Here is a 26791-nt window from a genome sequence, read left to right as displayed (position 1 = left end):
ATACAGGAATAATTGTAGAAATAGTAATAGAAAATAAAATTTAAAATAAAAGCAACTGATAAATTCTTGAGAAGGATATGAATGGAAGTGAGAGAGTGACTGGACACAGTAAAGGCTTCAGATCTTCAGTGTTTTCTATGCAAATAATTAATGGTCTTAAACATCTGCTGTCTGCAAGCTGGATATGGCATTACTGATTGCCAAGAATTGGATAAATAAGGCTTTTTATGTTGTTACAGAAGAATCTGTCTAAACTTTTGTTAAAAGTCAATCTGTATCATCATGTTAGATGTTGGAATTTATGATACATAGTACCCGAGGAGCTGTAAATACTAACTATAGTAAGTGGTCACTCGATAACAAAGACTTACAGCTTGCAGAAGCAAGCAAGCTAGCAAAAAATGCACTTTTTGGTAAGCTCTGTGCCATAATTTGTGTATCCAGAAGACAGGCCTCGAAGGAAGCTGGTTATATCAGAATAAAAAGAAAGGAAATCAAGCAAGCAGATGGTTGACTGGAGTTTTAGGAAACAGCAAGCAGAATGTCACCTAGTCCAGTAGTCTTACCTGCCTGAAAATTTTAGATAACTTTTGACATGTCTGTGGAAGTTATGGATTTGTCCATGAATCCATCCCTGGAAAACTGGTGTAATTTCACAGTTCAGAGATCCAGGCTTCTAAAACAATTTGTGTACAAGCATTGCTGAAATACTGGAAGAACTTGTTGCAGTCTCAGATACCTTGTGATTTGTTGCACAGGTGATGACATGTTGAAGGAATTGTGAAGTGGTCGTTATCTCTCATACATTTTGATGTATGATGTAAATTTTACTTAAGAGGTAGGCAGATGGCAACTAGCATTATGATTGTCATTGTTAACCTCTCAGAAATTAAGAAGGCTGTTCCAGTCTGAAAATTATTTTCGGGGCTTATCCACTGTACAGGATATTTATTTCATTTAATGTGAAAGAGAACTGAGACACAACTGGGCTGATGCTTCACTGTTGTTGGAAATAGGTGTTGTAAATCATGGTGCCACATATATTTATTGAATTTCTATGATTTTTTACATATTCCATCTAAGTGTCCAAGTGATTAGCCAATCTGGTTTTTTTCTTCTTTTATCCCACTAAAACTATTATTAAAAAATAATAAAAAATCCTATGCAATAGCTTCTTTAGAAGAGTAAAATTAACCCTAGAATACCTAGTAACTGTGACTATAGCACTCTCTAATGTTACAGGAGAATGAAGGCATATTCCAAATAGACAAGGTAGAAAGAGGGAAAAATTAACACAAGATCTCTTACCATTTAATATACTGAGCAAGTCAGAGCTTTGGTAAAACAGAATACATGCCGAACTCATCAGCTGCAAAACGTACCTTCTCCCTCTCTTTTATTTTACAGAAGTCCTATAGGGTTGGAGCCTAAATGAGAGTTAGATGGAGTGGATGCCTGATTCAAAAATAGCTTTGAAATTTAATCCTGGAGCATTTAAGTGTGAATTATTTTATTGAGCAGCCTGATTGTCAGAATTAGTGTGGTTGCATATTCTTTGATTTTGTAGGACTTCTTGTGGCTTCAAGTAACTTCACAAAAAAAACCCCCATAAATGAAAGATGAGCAGAAGTATACCTTATGCTGCCTGACAACATCTGTGCCCTGTGCCAGTGTTTGAGATCTCAGTCGTGTCCCATTATTGGAATCTGGCATCCGGAATGGTAGATCTTATGTTCTGTGCCAGTCAGGTTCTTTGTCAGTCACTTTGCCATTGTAAAACAGCAGTAGTATCTTTTCTTAGAATGCTATTTGGCATGTGGTATTTGTAAACCATCTGTTACGTCTCTGCTTAGTTTCTAAAATTATGTTGCATCCTTTTAAGGTATGGGGAGTGTTACGACAGAAGCCTGTAAGACACTCTTCTATTCTGTCTTCCTTAGTCACTTGGATTCACTTAGAGTGTTCTAGCTTTTTTTTTTTTTTCTTTTTTCCTTATAAAACCTGGCTTTTGAGTTTAAAAGCCCTTTGGTCTGGGGAGTTCACTAGAGACAGATGTGCTTCAAAGCTCTGCTCACATGTGGTCTAGATAGATAGTCAAATGCTGGGTGCTGAGGAAAAGCCATGGGGAAATTAAGACGATGGTCTTCAAAGCAGGGATAAGGTATACTGGTGTAGCTTTTGTCTAGAAGCCATATTTATTTGACTAATGAAGCTAAATGGAGTGAAAGCATACTGTCCATTTGGGTGCAGACTGGGATCTTGTAGGAAGCAAAAGATAGTATATGATTAACTATTGTATTATAGTCAACACTTACAGGGCAACATAAATAAACATGGCTGGGTGATACACATAATGGAGTTTTTCAAAGACAAGGCAGCATTTCAAAATGTCTGAGAAGGTGGTGTTCTAATCTTTATACTTCAGCAGATTTTTAAGTCTGTGTACCGTTAATAACATATGTATATTATAGAAGCATATGTATAAGTATTATATGTGTGTATGTACTCTGGTTATTGCAACTGAACTTTGACTGATGGGTGTGAGACGGGTACTCCTACACAGGTTAGGAAAGAAAAAAAGGAATAAATTCTACATAACACAACATTAAAAAAAAAAAAAAAAAGGATGCCACCCAGAGGCAAGCAGTGGGATATTTTAGAAGTGTTGGAGTAGAAGGTTCTAGCTGATCACGACTTATTGCTAGTCTTAAAGCATTGTTATTGTTGCCTTCTGAAGTATTTCTTTGAATATTTGTTGACTGTTTCTTCAGAGGCACTGTCCTCATCATTCTTAGTGACTAATAAGGAACTTGGCACATAAAGACTTAGGCTGAAGTCACTGGTGATCTTTCCATAAATGTGCTGGATTCAGGAATTTTGAGAAGGTAAGTTTTTCATAATAATTTTAGTTAAAAAAATTCCTGAGTTCATTATCGGAAATAAGTTTTTAATCATAATTTTAAACTAATAAATTGGGCCAAGATGAGCCTAGATATTTTGACCACCTGGCTCCATGTAATGTTTTCTCAGAAAACTGTTTTTACAGAAGGTGAGTTGTTCAGAAACTATATATCACGAGGACATGTTTGTTATTCTCCATAGGGAAAGCCAGAAATTTAACATGTTTTCTGAAGGGCCTAGATGTAACAGAGAATAAAGACAAGTGCATGTTTTTGCTTTTACAGTTAAGGAGAAAGGCTTATTTTGTCAAGAATTAACATTCTTTGTAAATCTACTGGTAGACCTTGTTCAGATTTGTCAAAGGCTTTTTGTGAATTTACCTATCCATTTTACACGTGGTAGCCAGGAATTGAAACCCAAATCTCTTGATACCTTTGAAGAGTCTCAACAGCTATGCTTTTGGCAAATGCAGAGTTTTCATTTGGTGAATGAAAACCTGAAGATTGCCATGTGTACATCCTCATGCTACCAAAAGTGAAAGTTAAACACAGCAGGTCTGGAAGTTAAATGCAATTCTTAACCTAATAAAGTTGTGACAAACTCATCAGGATGAGGTGGGGGTCCAGCACATGTTTTTAATGCATACAGGTGTGACAATCTAGAATGATGACTGTTTCACAGTCATTGCTAACTTTTGAATTACTGCTTTTTTGCCAAGGCTTTTAAAAAGTTTTGTGAGTTTTAAAAGTCACAGAACAAGAGACACGATAGTTCCAAGAGTCTCTGTGCTATGTAATCATATGTCATCTTTTTCTCTCTTACTCTTGGTGCTTGTGTGTCATTTAACAATAGGTGTGCATAAGTAACTGATCTAAGATTAAATCTGAAATGAAATGACAAATGCTCTCAGCCACTATGTGGCTGGCCATGCACAAATGGAAATTCAGGGCTAGCAGGTTGGTAGGTGTTCCTGTACTGTTTTCCTTTCAAGGAGGACATATTTCCATAGACAGGCTGCAAGAAGGAAGCTGCATGAGTGGGATGGTTTGGCTGGGAGCTCAGGTTTCTTTTTTGCACTTCCCAAGTTGTGTAATGCCTGAATGAACCCTCTTGTTTTATGTTGCTGGTGCTGTGTAATTGCTGATTTTTCTCAACGTGGAGACAAAGGGAGTGACTAGAGAGAGGAAAGGTGGATGTGAGTGAGGGAAAGACTTGAATAAGTTTAAGCTGTGTAACTTGTGTTTATGGCATTCCCCTGGGTGTACTTAAACTGGGCTAATCACTCTCAGGCAGTGATTCTTCTGATTAACAGAGTTCAAGGTCTCAAGTGAAGCTCTGCTAATTTTCATCCTAAAACCTCCTTTTTTCTCACTGGGGTGATGTGGGGTTTGTTTGTTTCTTTCTTTTTAACAGATTGCAAAAAGGTGCAGTGGCTATTGTTATCTTACCTCTTACTGTAAATTTCATTTATTAAAACTAAATTTCAGCAGATAAATTCTTGTGCTTTCATTTTCTCTCCCGAGTTGCTTTTTTTATGAGTTGTGACTGCTCTGCAATATTTGGACTATCTTAAGCTTGTGTTTTCTAATTCAGTTTCTCTTTTTACCACAGTTGATGCTTTCCCAGCATCAGCTGTGAGTGAAACAGTTTAGAAACTTCAGTATAGTTTCCTAATTGTCAGCATGATGTAGGCACACTGGCCTTGGAATAGCAGCCATGAAGAAAGATGAGCACACTTCTGGAACTTAAGAAGAAAGAAGATGCCCAAATACTTTACAGAAGCAACTTATTTTGAAGCATTTAAATTCCTTCTGGAAGACAGAAATTAAAATTGTAATATATTTTGTTTCCTAGATTCAGCAAGACACCAGTATTTTGGAAATGGACTTTGAGTAATGTCAGTTAAATTAAAAAATTTATTCTTAACAAACATCTGTACAGTGTCAACATGTACCATTTTTTTGAGCCAATTTCATAAAACTAGTTGGATTGTTCCCCATAAAGACAATGTAATTATCCAAAATGCTATCCATTCACTCACTTTAAGAAATCCAATTTGGTTTTAGTTCTTGATGAACCAGTAGGCACAGAAAAATTTCACCTTGAAGTTTTGTAGAGTCTATTATGAACTGAAGATTATTTCAACTTCACATTCTTCACAAAGCTCTACTTAAAGGTAACATTGTGAGTTTATCCAAATAAAAAATAAGATTCTGAGGTGCTCTGAACTACTTAAAAACTATTTTTGCTGTTTTGGATTTAAGCTAATTAAGTACTTGAATATCATTAGTTTTTGTATCTAATAAATTTGAAAAGGATTGAAGAAAACAAGACTGTTTAGGTGTTTGTTTAAACAATTTACCTGATATCCTACAATTCCATTGGTGTCATTTAAAATATAACTTGACAGGGTTGAATATATGTAGAGATTTGTGTGTTTTGTTTAAAATTTCTTCATTGAAAATTTCATGAGGTAAATGCACATTAAGAAGTGCTGGTATTTCAGATACTCTGTACAACATCACATATTTGGCCATAGGAGGCCTTTTGTTTTATTCTTCTACCCACCTTCCATGATTTTACTCTGTTGTTAAAGTAACTTGAAAAGATTAAAAGATTTTTTTTTTTAAAGAGTTATTTCCCTATATGCTTTCTCACTTCTTGTCTAAAACCAGTATTTTTAGCATTTAAATGGGGGAAAACACACAGAATGAAACATGAACATATATAGTGTTCTTGTAAGGTAAAGAAATAGCTTGTTTTTTTTTTGTTTTTTTTTTTTTAATTTCAGTGTGATCGCTGTTTGCCATTGTACAATGACAAGCCTTTTCGTCCAGGTGACCAAGTTCATGCCTATAATTGCAAACCTTGTCAATGTAACAGCCATTCAGTAAGCTGCCACTATGATTTTGCAATGGACCCTTTTCCTCAGGAGCACTACAGAGGCAGCGGTGGAGTGTGTGATAACTGTCAACACAACACAGCTGGTAAGTCATACAAAAGAGAATGGACTGTTTGTTTTACAGTCGCTTTTTGGCTAAATCTTGTTTCGGCTGAAATTAGTAATGTTCAATGGCTGACATTCCAATAAATTCTCATGTATATGTGTTTTTAAACTATCCAGATAGTGCAGTAATTACAATTGTGTCAATATTTCAGCTGTTGGAAAATGCTGCTAAAATTTGGCCCAATCTTGTATAAAATCTTCAGTGCAAAACACATTCTAGTAAATAATTAGAACACGTAGTTTCAAAGCTCTTTCCATTACATACGCTGGAGCATTTAACTCCAAAATATCATCTTTCTAACTGAACCAGTTTAACAGATAACATATTAAAAATGTTGTCAAATTTTGCTCTAATGTCAGTTTCTTGCTGATTGAGTAAAAGTTTCTATTCTGTGTAAGTAGTATATTTTAATGCTTTTTTTGGACAGTTCTTCTTTCAGTTTTCTTGGCTTTGTCTAGTAAAGAGAAAAAAGAAAAGTTTCAGGTTCAACGATAATTTTTCCAAAAAATGTATAGGCATTTGCATGGCACAGCTTTTATATAAGTGTGGTATTATATAACAGATGGAAGTTTAATGGAGTAAAACATAGTTTGTAACAGGTTCATTGTTTCATATGCTCTGGATCACTAAATTGGCAGGTAGAGATGAAAGGTGCATTAAAATGGACGTTCTGAAAATTATAGAATTCTCTCAAAGGAATAGAGTCTTTAATTTTGAATTATACAGCTAATTTTAATGAATTGGAAGCCATAATGCATAACCTTTCTTTCATGCAGGAAGGAACTGTGAGCTGTGCAAGGATTTCCATTACAGACAAGCAGGTGCAGATCTTTCAGCCGTTGATGTTTGCAAACCCTGTGACTGTTACGCAACAGGCACCAAAAATAAGAGCCTCCTGTGTGATAATGTAAGTAGCCTCAATGCAAAAAAAATGACAAAACATTTTAATCAGCTGGGTAGACAGCAGTATGATTTTACAAAGTATATTTAGATGGTAACTACTTAAGCATTTTTTTATAAAATTCAGCCTTTTCAAAATGATAATTGACTTACATCAGAGACTGAAAGCTGAGAAACACAGGAAGCAATTTGAGATGTACTGTTGAAGAGTTCTTCATCTAGATCAGCAACAGACATACAAGATACTGTATGAATTTTCAGAAGTGAATAGTAGTTTTGGGATACTATGAGGTACCTGTGTACTCAGTAATGTTAAAACATGCTGGTTTTGAGTGTTTTTGAAGGTCTTGATACTGTCTTAAAATTAGTAACAGATTTTGAAAATTTAGGCAATGACATGAGCCTGAAATTGAACTAAAATTAAGCTAGTTTTCTCTGTAGTAAGACAAGGATTGATCTCCCTTTTAATTCATATAGTCTATTTAAAAAAACCCCAAAACCCACAAAGTGATGCTGAAAAGAGAACCCCATCAGCTATGCTTTTCAAGCCTATGCACCTCACTGACATGTAAGACAGTAATCCAGTAATAAATCTGTAACCTTCAAAACATGAATGTTGGTAAAAAAGCAGGAAAAGTGACTGAAGTCTTGAGCATATGTTAAAGATACGTTGTGATTCGTGTTCTATTCACATATGTCCTGTCCATTGCCCAAATCCAAATTTTGTTAGGAACAGGGTAGAAACAGCTTCTTTGTCTGAAATGTATTTTAAAAACATTTTAAAGGTTGAACTTGTTCTACAGGGAATTGAGATAGAACTTCAGCTTGTTGCCATGTTTCCTGTCTCTTTTCCAGACTTTTTTCATAAAGCAATCTCTAGCATTTTTCACATGATATCTCTTGTTACTGGATTTCATTTAATGGTAAGCTCTTGTGGATCCTGTTGTATTTTCATCCTTGGTTCTATAGTGGTACAAATGCATGCCCAGTTTGACTCAGTGCACCTTCACAGGACTTGTGCATTGGTGCAGGTGCTGAGTGATATGCAAGTTTCACACAATATATTTTTTAAATAATCCCCTATAGTACAGATAAAAATTAATATATAATTTTCCGTCTTCTGACGATGATACTTTTTGCCAGCATCACAGAAATGAAAAAAACCTTGAAAAATGCAGGTATCATATTAGGACTATTTTTTTAGGGTGTCGGGAAAATGAAAGCAAATGCTGATTTGTGTGTCTGTGATTTGTGGTGAAATGTTAACCTAAAACAACTTTAGCTGTGATTAACAATCAGAGGAAGAATAGTTTACAGAAATCACTGCTTTATAGTGAAATATCCAAGAACATTGATGAAGCTTGACTATGAGAGTATGAATGGAGAGATAAAATGGGAAAAATGGAGGAGACTGTATTGCTCAATAAAGCATCAGTTGACTGCTGCAGTAGAAGCAGAGCAGGGAGAAATGATTAAGAGGCATTAAAGAATAGATTAATAAGGCTGGGGACTAAAGGGTGAAATGAATTACGTGAAATAGGAAGGCATCATTGAAGGAAGTGTTTCCAAATTTGACCTGTCGAAGATGGAATCATAAGGAATAAGGACCATACTCATGAAAATTGTTATGTCACAATGATAATTTTCAAGGAAATATGCCAAAATGGGGCAGAATATACATTTAATGCATAACTTACCATTTTATGCAGTTCATCAACATTTTTTTCTTGTCACAAAGTGCCAGTTGTGCCACTAAGTTCCAAGAGGTACAGAGCTCCAGAATTGAATCACAAATTAATCTATTGAATCACACAGAAAGTATATTTACTCCTCAAATGAAGTATTATTAATGTAGATATTTTACAGGATGAATAAGGAGTTTACTGTAACCTGGTTACTCCCATCTCAGTTCTTTGGACTGATCATGAAAACTTTATGCCTGTTCTGTTCACCTATTTCACTCTACCCTTGGTGAGAGGTGCATGTAGGTGTGTAGCATTTCTCCCTTGCACAGGTTCTCAGTTCTCATACATCTGTAGATTGTGCCCACTTACAGATCTGTGTGCAACTTCATTTGTATTTTAAAGTGCGAACTAACATTAAAAACGTCAAAATTACAACTTTATGGATTATAGTAATGAGTGGGATTTTAGAAGAGCAATGTAGCAGTGCATCTATGAGCAGTTCATTAGACCTTTTTTTGCACAGAGGTCTTCGCTTGAGACTGGTGGGTACAAGAGAGAGATTTGCTACAGCCTGATAAAATTTGTCCACTTCTGTGTAGCTTATTGACACCTAATCAGTGTAGGAAAAGATACACGCTGGTTGCATCCTCTTTGTGAACATTTGTCACAAAATATTTCAAACAATCTGAAAGTCCAGATGAATTACTTGAGGTGCCTGAGTTTTATGAGAGTGAAAGAAGAATTGGCTGCCTTCTTCCCTTCTCCCTAACTATTCACACATGAGAAAATTCTGCCAGAATACTGCTGATGTGATCGTTCTTGCTCTGTATGGAGAGCTGGAGATTAATTTCTTCTGGCCCTTATACCGCAATCCTTGACTCATTTTCCTGTGCTGCTTTTTACCCAGACTGCTCTACAAATGCTTACATATTCAATCAGGAACAGCAGTTTGTAGTTCTTTCATGATTCTATTATAATACGCCATATATAATGGTGTGAAAAAAAGCATTCTTCTCCAGGGCATTTGTTTCTAGGCAAAGCTGAAACTGCTGCTATTGTTTTTACCTAGTCTTTGGAAGTACCATTCTGGTCTCAGTGAATTTAGGCATCTTTCTTTACTCAGGTTTTGCTGACTTCTAAAAATTTACTCTTAACATGCAAATAAATATGTATCATATACTTATTGGTGCAAAGAAGCTGTACTTTACTGCAGAAGATATTGTTCAGAGTTGCAAAGACTTAATTGCCTTCTGTCAAGGTGGCAGCTGTATTGTCTTGTGTTGCAAGAAAACTCTTTCTGAGGCATGAAGATGAACAAAATGCTAGTTACTGTTCTTCTGAGGATTCAAACGAAAACAGATTCCAGTGCTACCAAGTAAGCTTTTGGACAGGCTTCAGATTTCACCTTTCTGTATACTCCTTAAATATTGCTCTTTTGAGTTTCTTCATTTTTTCCCTCAGAATTTTAAATGTTTGATTTTGGGTTTTTATACTTAATGGAAAAGCTAGTTAATAGCTATGTATGTATATGTATTTTAAAGTAGAATCTTTATTTCTGATAATTTTACTTCTGAGTTGATAAATTCTTTGCTCTGAAATTAGAATGAGCATTCCCCTTTTCTCATTTTTCCACCTACACAGTTTCAACCCATTTATTGTGATTGACAGTAGATAAATAACTGGAATGTGTGTTACAAGGAAAAGAACATAGGTAAAGCAGTTAATTAAGGGCATTTCAGTCAACAGATATATCAAATAGAATAAGGAGTATAAAGGATGCAAACGTGTCAATGAAAAGCTCATGTGCATAGTGGAGTCCATAAAAAATCAAGTTAGAAAACACTGTGTATATTCTGAATCCTGGATTTCCCTTCATGGAAAGCTTTTAATCTTAATGCTAAAATGAAGGAAAATGAGCCTTTTATGTTAAAGAATTCCATATCTAGTGGGTTTTGTACTATGGAAATGCTGGTTTTCTGTGATAGTTTGTCAAGTTATTTTGGGGATTTGGTCCATTCCTACCCTTTGGAGTATCATGGGCAAATGGTAAACACCTCATTTTACATTTTGAGCAGAAGTAGTAGAAAGCTACTGACTTTTGAAAGTCATCATATGTGATGACAAGAAGAGATAGCAGGGGAGTGAAAAGGAACTTCATTATTGCTGCTTATTCAATTTTTAGTTCCCAAGGCTGACATACCGAGAATACTCTCAGGTATTTGGTGGTCAGACCATTAACCTATGTGTGTGAGCCAGCAAACCTTACAGTTCTCATTTCCTAAACTGAAGAAAAGGAAAAGAAAAGTCCTCAATCCCCTTGCTCCCCCGTCCCACTTCCTGAGATTGCAGTCACCTGAATGCAGGGGTCCTTGCCAGATTTGCATCAAGTAAGAAGGTACTGAGAGGTATATGATTAGCATTTATATCAAAAAGGCAGAACATTGAGATCAGTACCAATCAGTTGCAAAGCCAGCAATGGCAGGATGGACAGAAAGAATTTCATGCAGGAACTAAATATACCTGTGGATCTTAAAATGTGAGTTTTAGGACATTGCCAGATGGTCAAGGGAAAGTGCTTCTCTTCTGGTAGAGAGTAAATAATTGAAATTAATCATGACTCAGCCAATTGCAAAAGGGGTTTTTTGTCATGTCTTTTGGGCTTCAAAACCAGAAGTTAATTTTGGTAAATGAAATGTAGTGGCAACTTTTATTTTTTTTATTTAGTAGCATCAACACATACCTCATTTATTCTCCAGAATTGGAGAGACTTTCTGATTATGTGTCTGGCAGTGTTTCTTCTATCACAGACATGAAAGAATAGCTATTTGAAATTATAGGGATATCCAAGGAGAAAAAGACGGTTTAAACCTTCAGAAAGGCTTAGACCAGCTATTTTTTTCAGCAAATTCCATTTTATACTTTACGTATGCATATGGTCAACAAGATTTTAAGTAGTCAGAAGATATATTTCTGAGACCATGATATGTACGTGTTGATTATCTATTAGATGAGCACTATGGCTAAATAGTTTGCTGTACCCCAAACAATAATTAAGACAATTCTTTGGAATATGTCACTGTTTGTCCTGGGTACTTCAATCTCCTCTTAAATCCTTATATCAGTTTAGTAACTGGACATTGGGAGGGTTTCTGAACAGGCTTCTGTCTGCATTTCTGGTTCTCGATGTGATGACTTAGATTAGTGTACCCACTTAAAGAGTGATTGCCAATACAGTCTAAAGGAACGTGAACTGCTACTATATCTAAAATTCAGAAATCTCAGGTAGTCTGCTTCCTGATTAGGAACAGTGATGCTGTAGCTGTGATTTCTGCAGGAGGAAATTGCTTGCATATTTCTGTAACTGTTTACATTCAAGAATATGGGGCTAATGTGTGTTTCATACGTAAATTATAAATGACACAAGGGATATATGCTAACTCAGCATCAGTGATTTTCTGTATCAAATAACAATTGTAATTATGAAGTCCCAAGATACGCCAACACTTGGTAGTAATGCTCGGCTAGACTCATTTTCATAGTGAACAATCTAGACAGATATTTTCCATAAGTGATTTAGTAGCAAGATGGTCATGTTAATAGATAGGCTGTTTCTGTCTGCTTACTGTTTGGGTCAGAACCAGGCCTGTCAGGCATAAGCAACAGGAGAACAGATTGCTTTCAGCTCTTCTATAACCAGTATAATTAAAGGCTGTTTCTTTAAATGACAGATAGTATTTAGATTGGGGAGAGGAGAGGAGGGTTCAGTAATATCTCCAGTATGCAACTGGTGAAGTTCTGGTTAACAAAATCTTTAAATATTAATTGCTACCAGTATTCTCAATGATACCATTGTTTCTAGAGTAAGCTAGATTTACAGAAATAATAATAGTAATAACAACAACCACTTTGCCTCATAATCCACTTAGATTTTTATGTTGTTATAGAAATGGTTAGTTCTGCCCATTTTGATGTAATTTCCATAATATAACCTGTGGTACACCTATTTCCGCAGCATTATAAACATTTGTCAGCTTGTACAACTTCTTTGTAACAGTATCCATTACCAAGCATTTCACAGTGCTTCTGGATTATTTTGGTGCTTCTCTGCCTGTACAGAGAAATTAAAGATACTATTTTTCTTTATTTTCCATTTTTTAAAGCCAAATTTCCCCCAAATTAAGCCTAATTATTAGCTTCTTTCCTAAATTTGTGCAGTGACCAATTTTCATATGAACTTGAGTGCCTTAACTTCACTTTTCTCTTTTGCTAAAATTCCTGTTCTTTAAAACTATTTTTTAATTGCTTTTTACTGTACTCTTTCTAATTTGTGTTGTACCATTCAACTATTTGAACTGAAGCCTTACCTATCTTTCTCATGTCTTAAATATGAGATGTCTTTTCAGTACATTGCAGAATGACATTTACCTTTTCTAGCATGGTATCATATTGTTCATAATTAATTTGTGGAGGCTCAGTATCACTTCCAGGTTATTTTCCACATTATTCTTTCTTCACAATTTTTCTTTATTTCACGTCTGATGTCTCCTTGCTATGTGTTGCGTTTTGAACTTCTGCATTTACTTCACCTTTACTGATTTTAGAATATTTACTCAAAGAGTAAAAATGATGTTGAAAATCAACCTGCCAAGGGTGATGCCAGCACAGGAGTGCCCACACAGACCAGGGCACGGTCCTGCAGCATCGAAACATGGCCGAATGCTCATAGTAGCTCATAATGCTCAGGCCAAATGCTCATAACAGGTCCATTGACAACCCAGGCAAGGCAAAGTGATAAATCAGGTCCAGGGTCCATCCAGGGAGTCCAGTCTGGAGGCAGCAGGAGATGAGACTGAAGATATGGCTTCAGCCTAAGTCCAAGGGATCCCTCTAGGAGGCAGGGGACAGGCACAACTGCAGCATAGCCCAGGCAAGGTGAGGATGCACAGACTGGAGCTTATCTGGAGCTCCTGGGCTGTGGGTAGAGGGTGTGAGTGGAGGCCCCAGGTAAGGCTGATCAGGGCCATTAAGGCTGGTTGGTGCCCTCAGGGTCATGATGGTGCTGGCTCTACATCTGAGCTGGGGTGATCTGAGGCTTGTAAGCATATTCTCTCTTCTGTCTTCAGAGTCTGCTACTGAGAATATTAACGAGCTTAGCATCCAGGGCAGGCAATTACAGAACCTTAAAAACATTCCCGGTTTTACAAATCCTTTTAACTACTTTTTCCCCCTCCATCTACTATTTTTATCTGGAGCATATTTCTCAACTTTTAATCTAAAATTCTGCACAGCTACTTGAAGTGTATGTAGTATATGAAAGTCAAAACCTGTGTAATATGGGGTACATTACAGTGGCATATTTCCCTTAGCTGATATTTAGTATAGAAGGCAGTGTTAAAGTGGAGTTATATAATTGAATTTGTTATTTTGTATTTCAGAGGCTAAACTTCAATAGATATCTTTCATCTTGATATCCTATATTGACAGAAAATGGCTGAAGCAGCAGAATGGAAAGGTTTCTAGTCACTTACGGCTAAGACAAAAACAAAATAGTAATTTGTGAATACAATCAGAGGCTCCTTTTTGTCTTGTCTATAGAATTTTTTCTGCTTGACTTTTTTTCACAAGGCTTTGAAATCAGTGTTATGGAAGAATGTCAGTGGATTATTTATAGATCCTCTAATCTGGTACATAGAAACCTATTTTCAGACCTATTAAGAAGCAATCTGATAAGCCTCCCTCTCTAACAAAAACTTTAGTTTCCTATACCTTCCTCTAACTGCCAGAAAAGACTTTCACCCTTTTTAAAACCAGGAAACCAGTTGCCAGTTGTATTGATTACAGATGGAAAACTCTTTTCTGCGTGACAGCTAGATAGGAGGAAATTAATACAAGGAAATCTCCAAGTGGTTTCATTGGCTGGTTCCTGGAGAAAATTTAGATTGCATTCTTCAGTTGGCCAGATATTTCTTCCTCACTCTGAAGAGTTATATTTATTCTTCTGGCATACTGTTTTACCCTATTAAGAGAAAGTTTGGGGACATATATTTTCTGCAACTGAATGGAATGGAAATTACTGCTTCTTGTAATAGCTTGACACTTAAAATTATGCTCATTGCTTCTGTTAGCATTCGGTATTCTACACATTTCACTTGTTGCATCAGGAAATGGCTACCATCTGCTCACAGTTAGACTTGGGTTTCCATGTATTTATGGTAAGAACAGCCATACTGGATGAAATGAGACTTCCATCTAGCATCCTCTCTGATAGTTACCAGAAGCTGGTGTTAAGAAGCATGATGCTTCTGTGATACACTTTTCTAGGTTCCAGTTATTTATGGTTTTGGGACTACCTGAGCCAAACCTAGGGGTTTCATCTGAGTTGTCATGTTTGGTGTCCACATATGGAATTAATCTAACTCATTTTTAATGCACTTCAAAAAAGTGTATTTTTCTGTACACTTAGAAGTGTATAGAAAAAGTACTTTTTCATTCTTTTAAGTTTGCTTTCTGATAATTTTCTGGGTGTTCTCTCCTTTTTATATTGTGAGAAATAATTAATATTCATTCTGTAAGCCATTCATGATTTTATAGACATGCATTCCCTTCATCTTAGTCATCTCTTTCCAAACTGAAAAGTCTTTTTTTAGTCTGCTTTCATTTGTATCTTTGCTTATTCTATTCACTCTGCAACCTCTTCTATTTTAGAGATGGTAACCAGATATACAAATTGTGCAAAATGTTGATACATAATAGATATTTATGACATTTTCTGTGTAATTTTCAGTTCTTTTCCTAATAATGCCAGTGTTCCCATTGCCTTTTTAACTGTCTCGGAGCTTTCAAATTATTTTTAGGCGGAATGGAGCCACTTTAACAGCTCTTCTCGAGTGATAATAGCTAACTTTGGACTCATCACTGTCTACCTATAGTCAGAATTGGTTTTCCCCAGGCGTTAAATTTGTACTTCTTGATGTAGAAATTAATTTGACTTTTTGATCATCCATTTGGTTCAGTATATGCAATATTTCCAGATGTTGCTGACTTAAAGAAATGCAGTAGAATCACGAAGCATGATTTTTCTTTGCAAAAAAAGTACCAGTCTTTTCCAATATATCAAACTCATGTGTTCATTTCTAGTAATTTGCTCCGTACAGAAAAAGGCTGCTAGTATGTGGATCTCAGAATCTTCCTTACAGCCTTTTAGGGAGATTGATGTAACTTTTATAATTTTATTCTTTTTTTACTGGGGTTGATTTAAGCAATTAATAACTGAGTAATTTTATACTTCAGTTCATCTAGAACTCTTGACTCATGTGTAGTCACTTTTCAGCAGATGAGATTTTGCTAAAATCTTTCCTTCTGACATTTTGGGTTGAAATCAGTCTTGAAAATCATTCCTAATACAGAATGGTAACACCTCTTTCATGGTGAACAGCTGTGAAATACTTTCTTTGCAATCTCTGTTGTGGTTTTCTCTTTCCGAATGCTACACAGAATCACACAAGTATTAGTTGGTCATCTGCTCTAGCTCAGATCACGCTTGTTGTCAATGCTAGATCCAGTCAGTCATGATTTTGTCTGGATGAGTCTTGATACCTCTGGGGTTGGAGATTCCACATTGCCTCTGGGCAACCTGTTACTGATGCTGCACTTCCCTCTTAGTGAAAAGTTCTGATGTCCAATATGAATTTTAGATAATAATCATACCACTTAATTATTTATTGCCCTCACTGATTCTCTGGTAGTCTTCTTTTGTTTCTGACATTTGAAAAATATTTTTTTTTCCTTCATACCTTAAGCGTGTTGCTTTCTAAAAGTTGATTTTTGTGTTTCCTTATTCTGGTTTTACAATTTGGTAGTGGTTGTCCTCTCTTACTTAACTTCCTTATTTTGATCTGATTTTGACTTTTTGCATGTAATGCTCTCCTTTATGTGGTAGTCTTTGGAGTAACTTTAAAGTCTTTTTGGGTATGAGCTATATGTTTGTTGAGTGCTAATGAGATATCTTTATATAATACTTGCTATTGTGTAATCTGAGTATGCCATGATCACTAACACAAAATGTTTATTTTACAGTTACATATTAAACTAGGTATTTTTCTTCATTTAGGATTAAACTCAGAGTTGCTTTTCACATGTGAGTTCTCTGATGAACAGCTGTGATGCATGACTGAGCCTCTTACAATAAACTAAATATCTAGATCAAATCCAGTCTAAAAGGGAGTAACTTGAAAATCCTTGTTGCTGTTTTTTCTGCTCTTGTGGTCTCTTAACTCTTACCTTTTTGTACTTGCTGTTGTCTTGCCTTTTGTTTATAAAATATTGTTTTCTTGCCTTTCTAATATCTTCATCTTCCTGAAAAATGTGACTGATGATATATCAGTGATAGATCGCTATCATGAAAGCATATTGAAGAGGTTTTATTGGACTACAGAATCCTTTTATGAGGAAGGGGTAGGAGTACATGCTTCTCTAACTTTCAGTGTTTTCTGCACTGAGAATTTACTATTAGATGTTGAAATACTCTATTTTATCTTGTATTAATAGAGCTTAGATCTTCATTATAGATTGAAGGGTGTGATAATAACATTTATTTTAAGTGGAACTTCCAAGTAGCTTTGTCTCTAATGCCACAGGACTCTCCTGTTGTTTCACCTTTGCTTGACTCATAGGCGTAAAATGAGAGAGACAGCTGTTAAGAGAAATTTTTGTTCTGGTACCTAATTAAAAGTGAAGTAGATTGAGCTACAGCTGTTGATGTTGTATTTGAATAACTAGTTTTGAATCACTGTAGTTTTTCTTAGTTGTAAATATTGCACTGGAAAAAATACACTGACCCAAAGAAAATTCCTTATAATGCAGAGTTTAATTGTTTGGTGTGATCTCTGCATTCCCCAGAATACTTGAGTGAGAAAAGGTAGTTTAAGTTCCTTGATTATGAATCCTAAACCTTTTGCCAATTCACATCTGCATCTCTGTGTTGCTTTGACTCCCTGTTCTCATGTGTTGTGTATTGACTGATGTCTTCCATTTGTTTCCCTGTCCCTGTGCCATTGCCCTTTCCCTGTGGCCAGTTTTCCCACCATATAGGAAAGTGATAAATATAGATATTGGGTTTTTTCTGGCTTTTAGAGGTTTGAAATTGAGATAGCTTTCCAGGAGTCCTTTAATCTTGCGCAAGATGAGACATGTACTCCCAGATCATGGCCCAGGCATAACAAAGGATGCCTTAGCTCCTTCCAGATAGCAATGCTACTCATTTAGGGAGTAGGAGAGGACCTTTATATCCCACCACTGAAGTGCCACACTTGGAACCCAGCTGAACCAAGAAAAGAGGGAGAGGGTTTCAGATACTGAGCTGTTAGGTGACATCCTTCTCTAAAGGAAGAGAAAATTTATCTTGGATGAGTAATCAGAAAGGAAATCTTTCGACTTTGCTTTGTTCTTATTTCACTAACATTTTCACTAAAATAAGTAAGCATATGGTTGGAGCAAAAAAATGCAAAACTTGACCTTTGAAAAAGATAGTGTTTTGCAGTAACTGATCTGAAAAAAGTACTGTTTGTTTTAATACAGTCACCATTTATACAATGCAATTTTGTAATTATTCTTTGCAGTTTTCTCTGTCCAGATAGTACATATTGCCACATTGTTTACTCAATTCTTTTTTCCTTCTGTTTTGAAAGAACAGATCTTTTAAACTCTATTTAAAAATTGAATAGTTGTGCTCTATTTAATATTTCTTTTTTCTCTCTCTCAACAAATTAAAAAAGTATGTGTTACATAGGCTTATTTTTTTTTTCTGTTCCATTTAAAGTTTTCTCCTCCCCGACTCATACTCCCATTCTTGTTGCTAATGAATGTATCATCTAAAAATAGGTATGTTCATCATTCTATAATATTTTGTATCTTTCTAGATTGGAGGCCAGTGTAATTGTAAGAGACATGTGTCTGGCAGACAATGCAATCAGTGCCAGGAAGGATTCTACAATCTACAACAGTCAAACCCTGATGGCTGCAGTCCCTGTAACTGTAATACCTCTGGGACAGTCAATGGAGATATTACCTGTCACCAAAATTCAGGCCAGTGCAAGTGCAAAGCAAATGTTATTGGTATGTGTAATGCAAGAGTTTGGAGCCATTTTTCTTGTTTTCTCTGGAAATAAAACACACTCGGTTTCTAAATGAAAAGTATAGTAAACTTCTTTGCTGAAGGCAGATTATAAAAATGAATGAAATTAACTGTTGAAAAATTATTAATTTAATAATTCTATCAATCTACAGCTTGAAGCTTAGTTTAATCAACCCTTTAGAAGTTTCTTTACGGCATAGCTACATTAGCTTACATAGCTCCATACTAATAAGTCACAGAAATAATGTAATTTGCTTACTGCATAGATGTTTCTTTTAGGAAATTAACACTTTTTCAAAATGTTTTATACTTAATGAGTTCTAAGAAAATCGTTTCCATGCTAGTTTTCTTAATAGACCAAAATAAATGGATTTTTTTCTCAAAATATTCTGTGCTACAGGGTCCTTTGTGATAAATCTATCCATTTTTTTCTATTATATTTCTTTGAACTGTTCCTATGAAATGCAAAATAAGTCAACATAATTCCACAGATCATGTACATAGCTAGGGTTAGTTATCAAGGGCCACATAATTTTAATTTTGTAATTCAATGCCAAGCTGATTATAATAAACTGCTACCTTCTGTGTTATTTATCATTTTTTTTACAAGACGTGCTTTTTTGTTTGTTACTCCCACAGGTATTTTTCAGAAATTAGATTTGATTATAGCAATTTATTACTTCCAGCATATTTGAGGGGAGCCACAGCCACATAAGGACAAAATTTATCAAGTGCCCAAAATACACAGTATATATAATACACTTTGAAATGTTGATGTATGGCAATATTATGCAAGGAGAATTTCCTGATAAAGTGAGCCTTGCATGGTAACTGTACATGTCTCAGACTATCCATGTCTCAAAAAAAAAAAAAAAAAGAGAGAACCTTTTCTGCTTTATTAGCACAATTAGTAATCTATTTTTTACTTTAGCTAACCAGTTGTATTAACAATGTTCAAGTATATGTTAATTTATAACTCACTGACTTGTGAATATTGACTTATTTGTAATCTTGTGAGTCTGTTTCTTCTTCCTTCTAATTTCCAAAGGCAAATACAAAATAACAACAAATAATGAAAATAACTCTAAACAGACATAAGCCTGAACAGTTTCTGTCCTCTTTCCTGTGGAATGACAAGTACCTATGTTTTCCGTACGATAAAAAGGGTGCTAAGAGTAAAAAACAACCTCTGTGCTTCTTAAACCCACTCTCTACATTCGATAAAAAGGACTTCAGAGCATTCTTAATTCTATATTCTTTGCCTACATTTCACGTTTGCATCTGTGAAAACATTTCTTAACTCAGTGGGAGTTTGATATACAAGAAATGCACAATCTGGTTCTGATGTATTTGATTGTCTACATACTATTTTAAATGTTTTCTCCCTTTGATGAAAACAATAAGAATTATTTTCATTTCCACTGAAATAATAATACAAAAAATGTGTAAGTCTATGGTTTCTGCAAATTTATCTGTAACTATGGTGGGGGGGCTGTAGTTATGCAAGTGGTTGTTTGCAGGATAAAGACCTAATTCTTTCCAGACCGGATTCTTTTTTTTTGTTTTCCAAACCAATTGTAAAAAAGCTTCTGTATATTGGAACGTGTGCAGCAAACTTTAACACAGAGCTTTCCTCTTTGGATTTCTAAATTGGTTTTTAGAGCAATCTGTCTATTGCCATTTTATCTATTTAAACAAACACGATAACAGAAAAATGCAACTATGGACTGCAGTGTTATGAAACATGAACTGTTAGAGTTAACACAACTGTTAAATCTTACTAATGATTCTATCACCAGTAAAATACATTAGCACCAATAATTTTATTAAAGTAGGTCATTCATCTAGAATAAAAAGGTAGAAGAATGTGAATTAAATGCCAAGCGTGCTAACTCCCCTGTACTTGTTAACATTGAATGTGATGCCCTGTAGGCCTTCCTCAGTATCGTTAGGAATAGATTACCTGTCAGGAATATGTATGGCATATTCAAATAAGCACTGCGCATATTTTTAAAACTGATATGATATGAATCCATGTAGACCAATTTTAATAGTTCAAAATGAGTCATAATTCTTGTTAACAATACAGTTATTTTTAAAATTTGCAGCAATAGTAGTCCTTTTTTATTTTCCTTATTGAAATTAAATGATATGCCTTAGGTGAGTCATTCATCACTGTTAAAAGAACTTGCCTTCTGTTGGAGTTTTTGAGTTTTTATCCATATGTATAATGCATTTCCTACCATTTTTAGTTTTATTTTTCTACATGTAAGTTGCTAGATGTATTTTTGTATGGTTTTGTATTTTTTTAAATGATGACAATATTTTGCTAGAACATTGTATTTATATTTTTCTGTATGCAATAATTAAGTGATGGCTTCATAGTGAAGGATTTTCCCATCGCAAGGGAAAATACATAACTGTGAATTTGCATTTTTCATACAATAATCTAGTTTGCTTTCTTGTAATGTACATTTTATAAACTAAAATACAAATGCCATCCCTTGGGGCAGGGATAACGCAAGTGATGACTTTGAAAACAAAGCTAATAAAACTACAGGATAAAGAAAACAGTTTGGATTTTAATGTACTGCAGGAGTTAACTAAATCATATATTTAGATAAAAATAATTCATTTTATGGAAAACATTTTCTGCTTTCAGTAAGGGCTAATGATAAACACTAACATAAATGTAATCAATGTTAAAACTGACGTACAGTGTTAAGTAAATCATTCATTGTAATTAGTCTAACTTGTGTTGTCCTAGAGTATATTTAATGCTTTTAATACAATATATAAATCTGTTATCAGAACAGATTGAGAGGCCTGTATACTGTATTTTTGTGATACAGGGTGAAGAGTTCACCTAAGCATTAATTGTGCAACAGGTCCTGTTCTGGGGGACAAAGAGATTAATTCTGGTTTGTCTTAGAAATGTTACAAAGAATCTCTTGCAGAAGTATCTTAAATTGTACTGAGAAGCCAGCAGAAATGCATTGCTTCTGAGACAAATTGGAAAAGTAAACAGATTTTTGGGATGCCACTGTTATTCAATTGATTTGTACAGCCCTGTCATTCCTGTTAATTATGCTAGTGGAGAATATTGGTCCTTTCCTTTCTCGCCTTTTTTTTTTTTTTTTTTTCCCAAGTGTAGTGTATTTATCCTTTTTTAAAATTGAAATGAATAGCTTTTCTGCTTTTTTTATTAATACCTTTTCTCTTTCCAGGTCTTAGGTGTGATAGTTGCAATTTTGGTTTTAAAGCTCTCAGATATTCTAATGAAGATGGATGCGAGCCTTGTTGGTGCAACAGCCACGGCTCAGTGAACCAATTCTGCAACCCTCTCTCTGGGCAGTGCAGTTGTAAAGAACGAGTGAAAGGGCTTCACTGTGACACGTGCATGGACAACTTTTATGGGCTGGATGTAACTGGTTGTAAGGCTTGTGAATGTAACATTGCGGGGTCATTTTCTGGAACTGTGTGTGATGCGAAGACAGGGCAATGTGCATGTAAACCAAACGTTGGAGGAAGACAATGCAACGAGTGCCTAGATGGCTACTACAAAGTACAGGAAAATCTTTCCTTTGTTTGTCTGCCATGTAACTGTGATAAGGCAGGTACAGTAGATGGCTCTCTGCTTTGTGACAAATCAACAGGACAGTGTCCTTGCAAAGCTGGTGTAACTGGCCTTCAGTGCAGTCGGTGCATGCTTCATACGTACAACCTCAGCATGAGCAACCTCCTCGGCTGCCAGCGTTGTGACTGTGATGCTCTGGGCACATTGGCAGGAACAGTTTGTGACCACATTTCTGGACAGTGTGTCTGTTTGCCTCAGCGTCAGGGAAGAAGGTGTAATGAGTGTAAACCAGGTAAGGAAATTGGAAGACAATCTATTTGGTGTAGTAAGTTTTGCTTTGTTGGATGTCATCATAGCTTCTACAGTTTTTAATATGTGTTTAGACAGCTTCATGTCTGACATGTCTCTGACACATTATTAACTATTTTTCCACTTTGTCCTAACTGTGTGAGTGAGAAGAAAGTATTAATGTCCTGATGGCCATCAAATATTTATTCTATTGCCAGAGATTGTATAATTTGTGTTATTACTGCAGTTTTGACCAAAATAAGGTTAAGCCTAGTTCTTCCAGATACTGAGAAAATACAGAAATTGTCATGGCCCATTCACTGAATAAGATGTAAACTGGCATAGTTTGATGAACAGCAGCTATCCTCATAATAAAAACGTGGATTTGGAAGGCAGATTGCAAACTCTTCAGGAAGGGCACTTCATGCATAAAGGTGAGCGTGACAGGAGGCACAGAGGTGGTTGCTTAAACTTTACTGAGGCTGGCAAACATGCCACTTAAAAAGCATTCACCTGCCTTGGTGTGTTGAGGATGTGCTGGCTTTCACAAGGACCGCTTACAGTTCGGTCCTACAAGTAAGTGATACTGCAGTTGCTACGTATCAGTTCAAGATTTTGTACCATATTACTGTAAACAGACTTTAAATGTGCATTATAAGTGGAAAGCTCTGTAGTTATATTTTAATGTTTTTGTTTTAAAAAGTAGGTGGGTAAAGTGAAACTGTAGGTAATATTAACCTACCCTTAGTAATAATATTAAACAGATAGATTTAGTTCAAGTTAAATACATATGCAATTTATTAAAGCAGCAGGTCACATTAAAAGGTACATTATAGCTCCATTGGTTTTAATATGCCATTCAATAATTTGAACAGAGGTTAAAAAAGCTGCTTAACCTCCATTAAGTATTTTTAAAAATACTTTCATTTAAATTATTTTAGGTACATATACTAATAAATAAGGCAGCGTTCTGTTTTTCTTAGTTCCTCCTCCAGTGCTATTTGACCTGCTAACCCTCTACAGCAGCCACTTAATCAGAGATCGGCAGAGGAGTGATGTCAAGGCTTCCCGAGTCAGTGACCGCCCTTGTCCTTGAAAAAGAAAGGCCAGGGTTTATGCAGAACTAAATGGTTTAAAAAGGTTTAATTGATAGTATGAACAGACTGGTTTGTAGAAAAGCTTACATGGCACTCAAAGGAATACTTCCACAATAGTTCCTGTTAAAAAAAAATAAAAATAAAAAAAAAAAATCTTGCTGTAAGAATTATTTTTAAATTTTCTAAGTAATAAGTATAAGCACGTATGTGCTGAACACTGAGCTCTCCTCTGCAGGGCAAAGTGTAAATCCTTATCATTGTAAAAGCATTGTACTGCTACAGTATTTTCACTGACATTTTCCTGTTGATTGCAGTGTGAGCTCATTTAGACATTTAATATATCTAACTTTTATATAAATATTCTTTGTTAGTATGTTCCAAAGGAGAGTGAGTATAACCTGCTAGTAATACTACTGTTAAGTTGTAGAAGTATGGTTTCAAGTACTCTAAACATGTCCTATGGCTTTGCCTTGGGACAAAGATAAGAAAATGTACTACAAGTGTATATGTAGCAAACACAGCCTAATTAAAAGCACACAATTAATTAAAACTGGCACCCCTAAAAACATACTGAGGACTTCTTAGGCTGTTGGGATATTTCAACTCTGTGATCCAAGTTTCCTTAGTCAAAGTACAGGTCATACATTTTCCTGTGTTTGGGTTTTTTTTTGACTTTTTTCTGTGTGATTATAAGTCTGTTATAGTCAGTGGTATTTAAAATAATGTCCCCTTGTGGCATATCTTCTGTGTGCTTTGATAAAATTTGAGAGGCTTCCAAAAGTTACCAAAATCTTAATGCAGGAAGAGTTGCCAATGGAAAAAAATTCAAACTGGGTGTAACTTCAGGAAATTATTTCATCATGGGATTTTGCTGGAGCATTCAGCCATGTGTTCATTTATTAGGCTGTGTCCCTGACCTGCTGTCTTCCAGTTTGTTCTCATACAAGTAACATTTTTGGTAGAATTCTGTATATTTAAATTTTTTTAAAGTAATGGTTTATGCAAAGAGAGGAACTCTTGGTTCTAACATGAAACCAAATGGAAGAGCAGTTTTACCTTGTATATAAAATTGCTTTTGAGATGTCCTAGGTTGCAGTGGTAGAAAACTGATCTTTTCAGCCCCTAAATAGTTGTGAACAGTGTCTCTGCCTCAGTCCAGGACTGTGTTGCCACACCAATTGGGATTTGTGCCATACAAATCCTGTTCAACACAGGTCTTGGATCCTGTTATGAGAGCAGCAAAGCTGTTAAAAAAAAAAAAAAAAAAAAAAAGTTCTTTACTCAGTGACGCCAGCTTTTCATGGAGCAGTATGTAGTATGGAAAAGATGTAAACCAGCATGTAGGATGTGTGGCTGGGCACCAATACTGAGTTTTTGTCTATGTACTACCTCTCTTCTTGGCCAGAAAAATGTGAATTATGTTGTGACAAGGTTGTCAGTGTTGTTAACTGTGCATTTTGAAGCACAGACTGTGGTTAAGAAGTGAGCATTACCGCCATAGTTGGTAAGCGTGTAAAAGTGTTAAGGAATTGGCTGTTCCTTTTTCATGAACTATACAGTGGGAGAAATAGTATGATTAAAAAAGGAAGCTGAATACTTTGCTATGACTTTCATTCTTCCTTTTGAGGACTATGTTTGAGAAATGTGATCAGTTATGGTTGAATTGGAAAAAAATCTGAAAAAGAATATGCATAATACTATTTACATACGTAGATCTTGTAGAGATTTGCAGTATCTGTCTTAAAATTGGAAATTGGCTCTATTATACAACAGTGGATCCTTCATAAAGCAACTTTTATGAGCCCTTCTAACCTTGCTGTAAATTAAGCTTGCATTAAGTTGTTTCTTACTCTTTCCTGCCAAATTCTAGGTGGTGGAACTAAATAATAGTGGTTATGAAAAACAGTATGAATTTGTAACCCAGTATCTCCTCTCTTTTTTGTCTGTGTTTAATCATGTTAATTTACTTATACATTAGTTGGGGGAAGGACTTTCTCCCATTTTCCTATCCCTCAATTTTACTTTAAAAAAAAATTACTTTTTCTTGCTACTTCTGAAGAAAAATAATAATAGCGGTAGTATCCAGAAACTTAGTTAAACTTTTAGAGCATTTCTAAAAGATTAGCAAAAAACATCATACCAAATCCTTCACTGCTCTACAGAGGTTTAGACAGTATGGTATAGACTCTCTATAATTATGAATTTCACTGCTATGACAAAAATAATAGATGCTCTAGTGATTAATCCTACCCAGCTAAAATGAATTTATTTTCTAGATATGTGCTTATTTACCCACTATAGTCTTTTCTTAGACATTAATTCAATGCAAACTTTCAGATGGACAAGGATCTGTTTTAGCCTGAGTGCTTATCATTTACTGCAACTATAAACTGGGTCCTGAAGAAGTGCTTTGACCTTCTGCAGGAGTCCAGGCTTAAACTTGTTTCCTATCTTCCTGTTACGTTCTTTGAGTGGAGTCGTTCATTGTGCTCAAGAGTGACATTGCTGGGAAATGGTCTCCTCTATTTATGCACAGGATGGGCACTGTACTGCGCAGACAACTGCAGTATGAGATAATACATGCTGCCTCACTAATAACTTCAAGCTATTCAGTCTCTGTGGTGGCTCAGTTCGGGGCCTCTCTGGAATAAAGTGCCAACAGCATGGTTTTTTATGATGCGAATGTATGTTAACTGGAGACTGATATCACTTCACTGTCCACTTGAGATTTATCTCACTGAGGACCAGAGGCTAAACTTGAACAAAGATTTGAGCAGTAAAATTCTAATGTTTTCAATTTGTTTAGTTCCTTTGCTATTTGGATATGAGCTCACAGCACAACTGTGCTGCAAAGACAGAGAATACCACCCTAGGGGTGTATATATAAAGCTATCTCTTGTAGACAAAATAAATAATAAGGTCTTGGGCGATATGACATGTTACAATACAATTTTGGGCTCTTTATTATAAAGCAGGACATCAGGAAGTTATTGGACAGCAAAAAAGATTCGGTAACTGAGAACATGACTAAGAAGAAACTGATTGAACTTTATCTGGAGAGAGAGAGTCTGAGAAGTCTGTGCAAATACTGTGTATCTGAGTAATGGTTGAAATTCTCCTATTGAAGTTGTGCAATAAAAATTAATAGTAACCAGCTGATAGAGATAGAAAATCCAGTCAATGGCCCTATTTTAGGATTGATG

The 26791-nt window shown here is 35.4% G+C and overlaps 1 protein-coding gene across 1 annotated transcript in view; it reads left to right on the top strand.

Annotated features, from left to right (window-relative positions):
- The window catches only part of USH2A (usherin), a 391068-nt gene that overhangs the window by 45610 nt on the left and 318667 nt on the right, over positions 1–26791 (top strand). The window contains exons 9-12 of the mRNA XM_074863712.1: positions 5693–5888; positions 6686–6816; positions 18412–18607; positions 21854–22495. Of these exons, the coding sequence (XP_074719813.1) occupies positions 5693–5888; positions 6686–6816; positions 18412–18607; positions 21854–22495 (1165 nt within the window). The remainder of the gene's footprint in view (positions 1–5692; positions 5889–6685; positions 6817–18411; positions 18608–21853; positions 22496–26791) is intronic.

The sequence above is a fragment of the Strix uralensis genome, chromosome 3, assembly GCF_047716275.1.
Source record: "Strix uralensis isolate ZFMK-TIS-50842 chromosome 3, bStrUra1, whole genome shotgun sequence".
Lineage (NCBI taxonomy): Eukaryota > Metazoa > Chordata > Aves > Strigiformes > Strigidae > Strix > Strix uralensis.
Note: the sequence above shows the minus strand (reverse complement) of the source record. Positions and strands in the feature narration are given on the sequence as shown.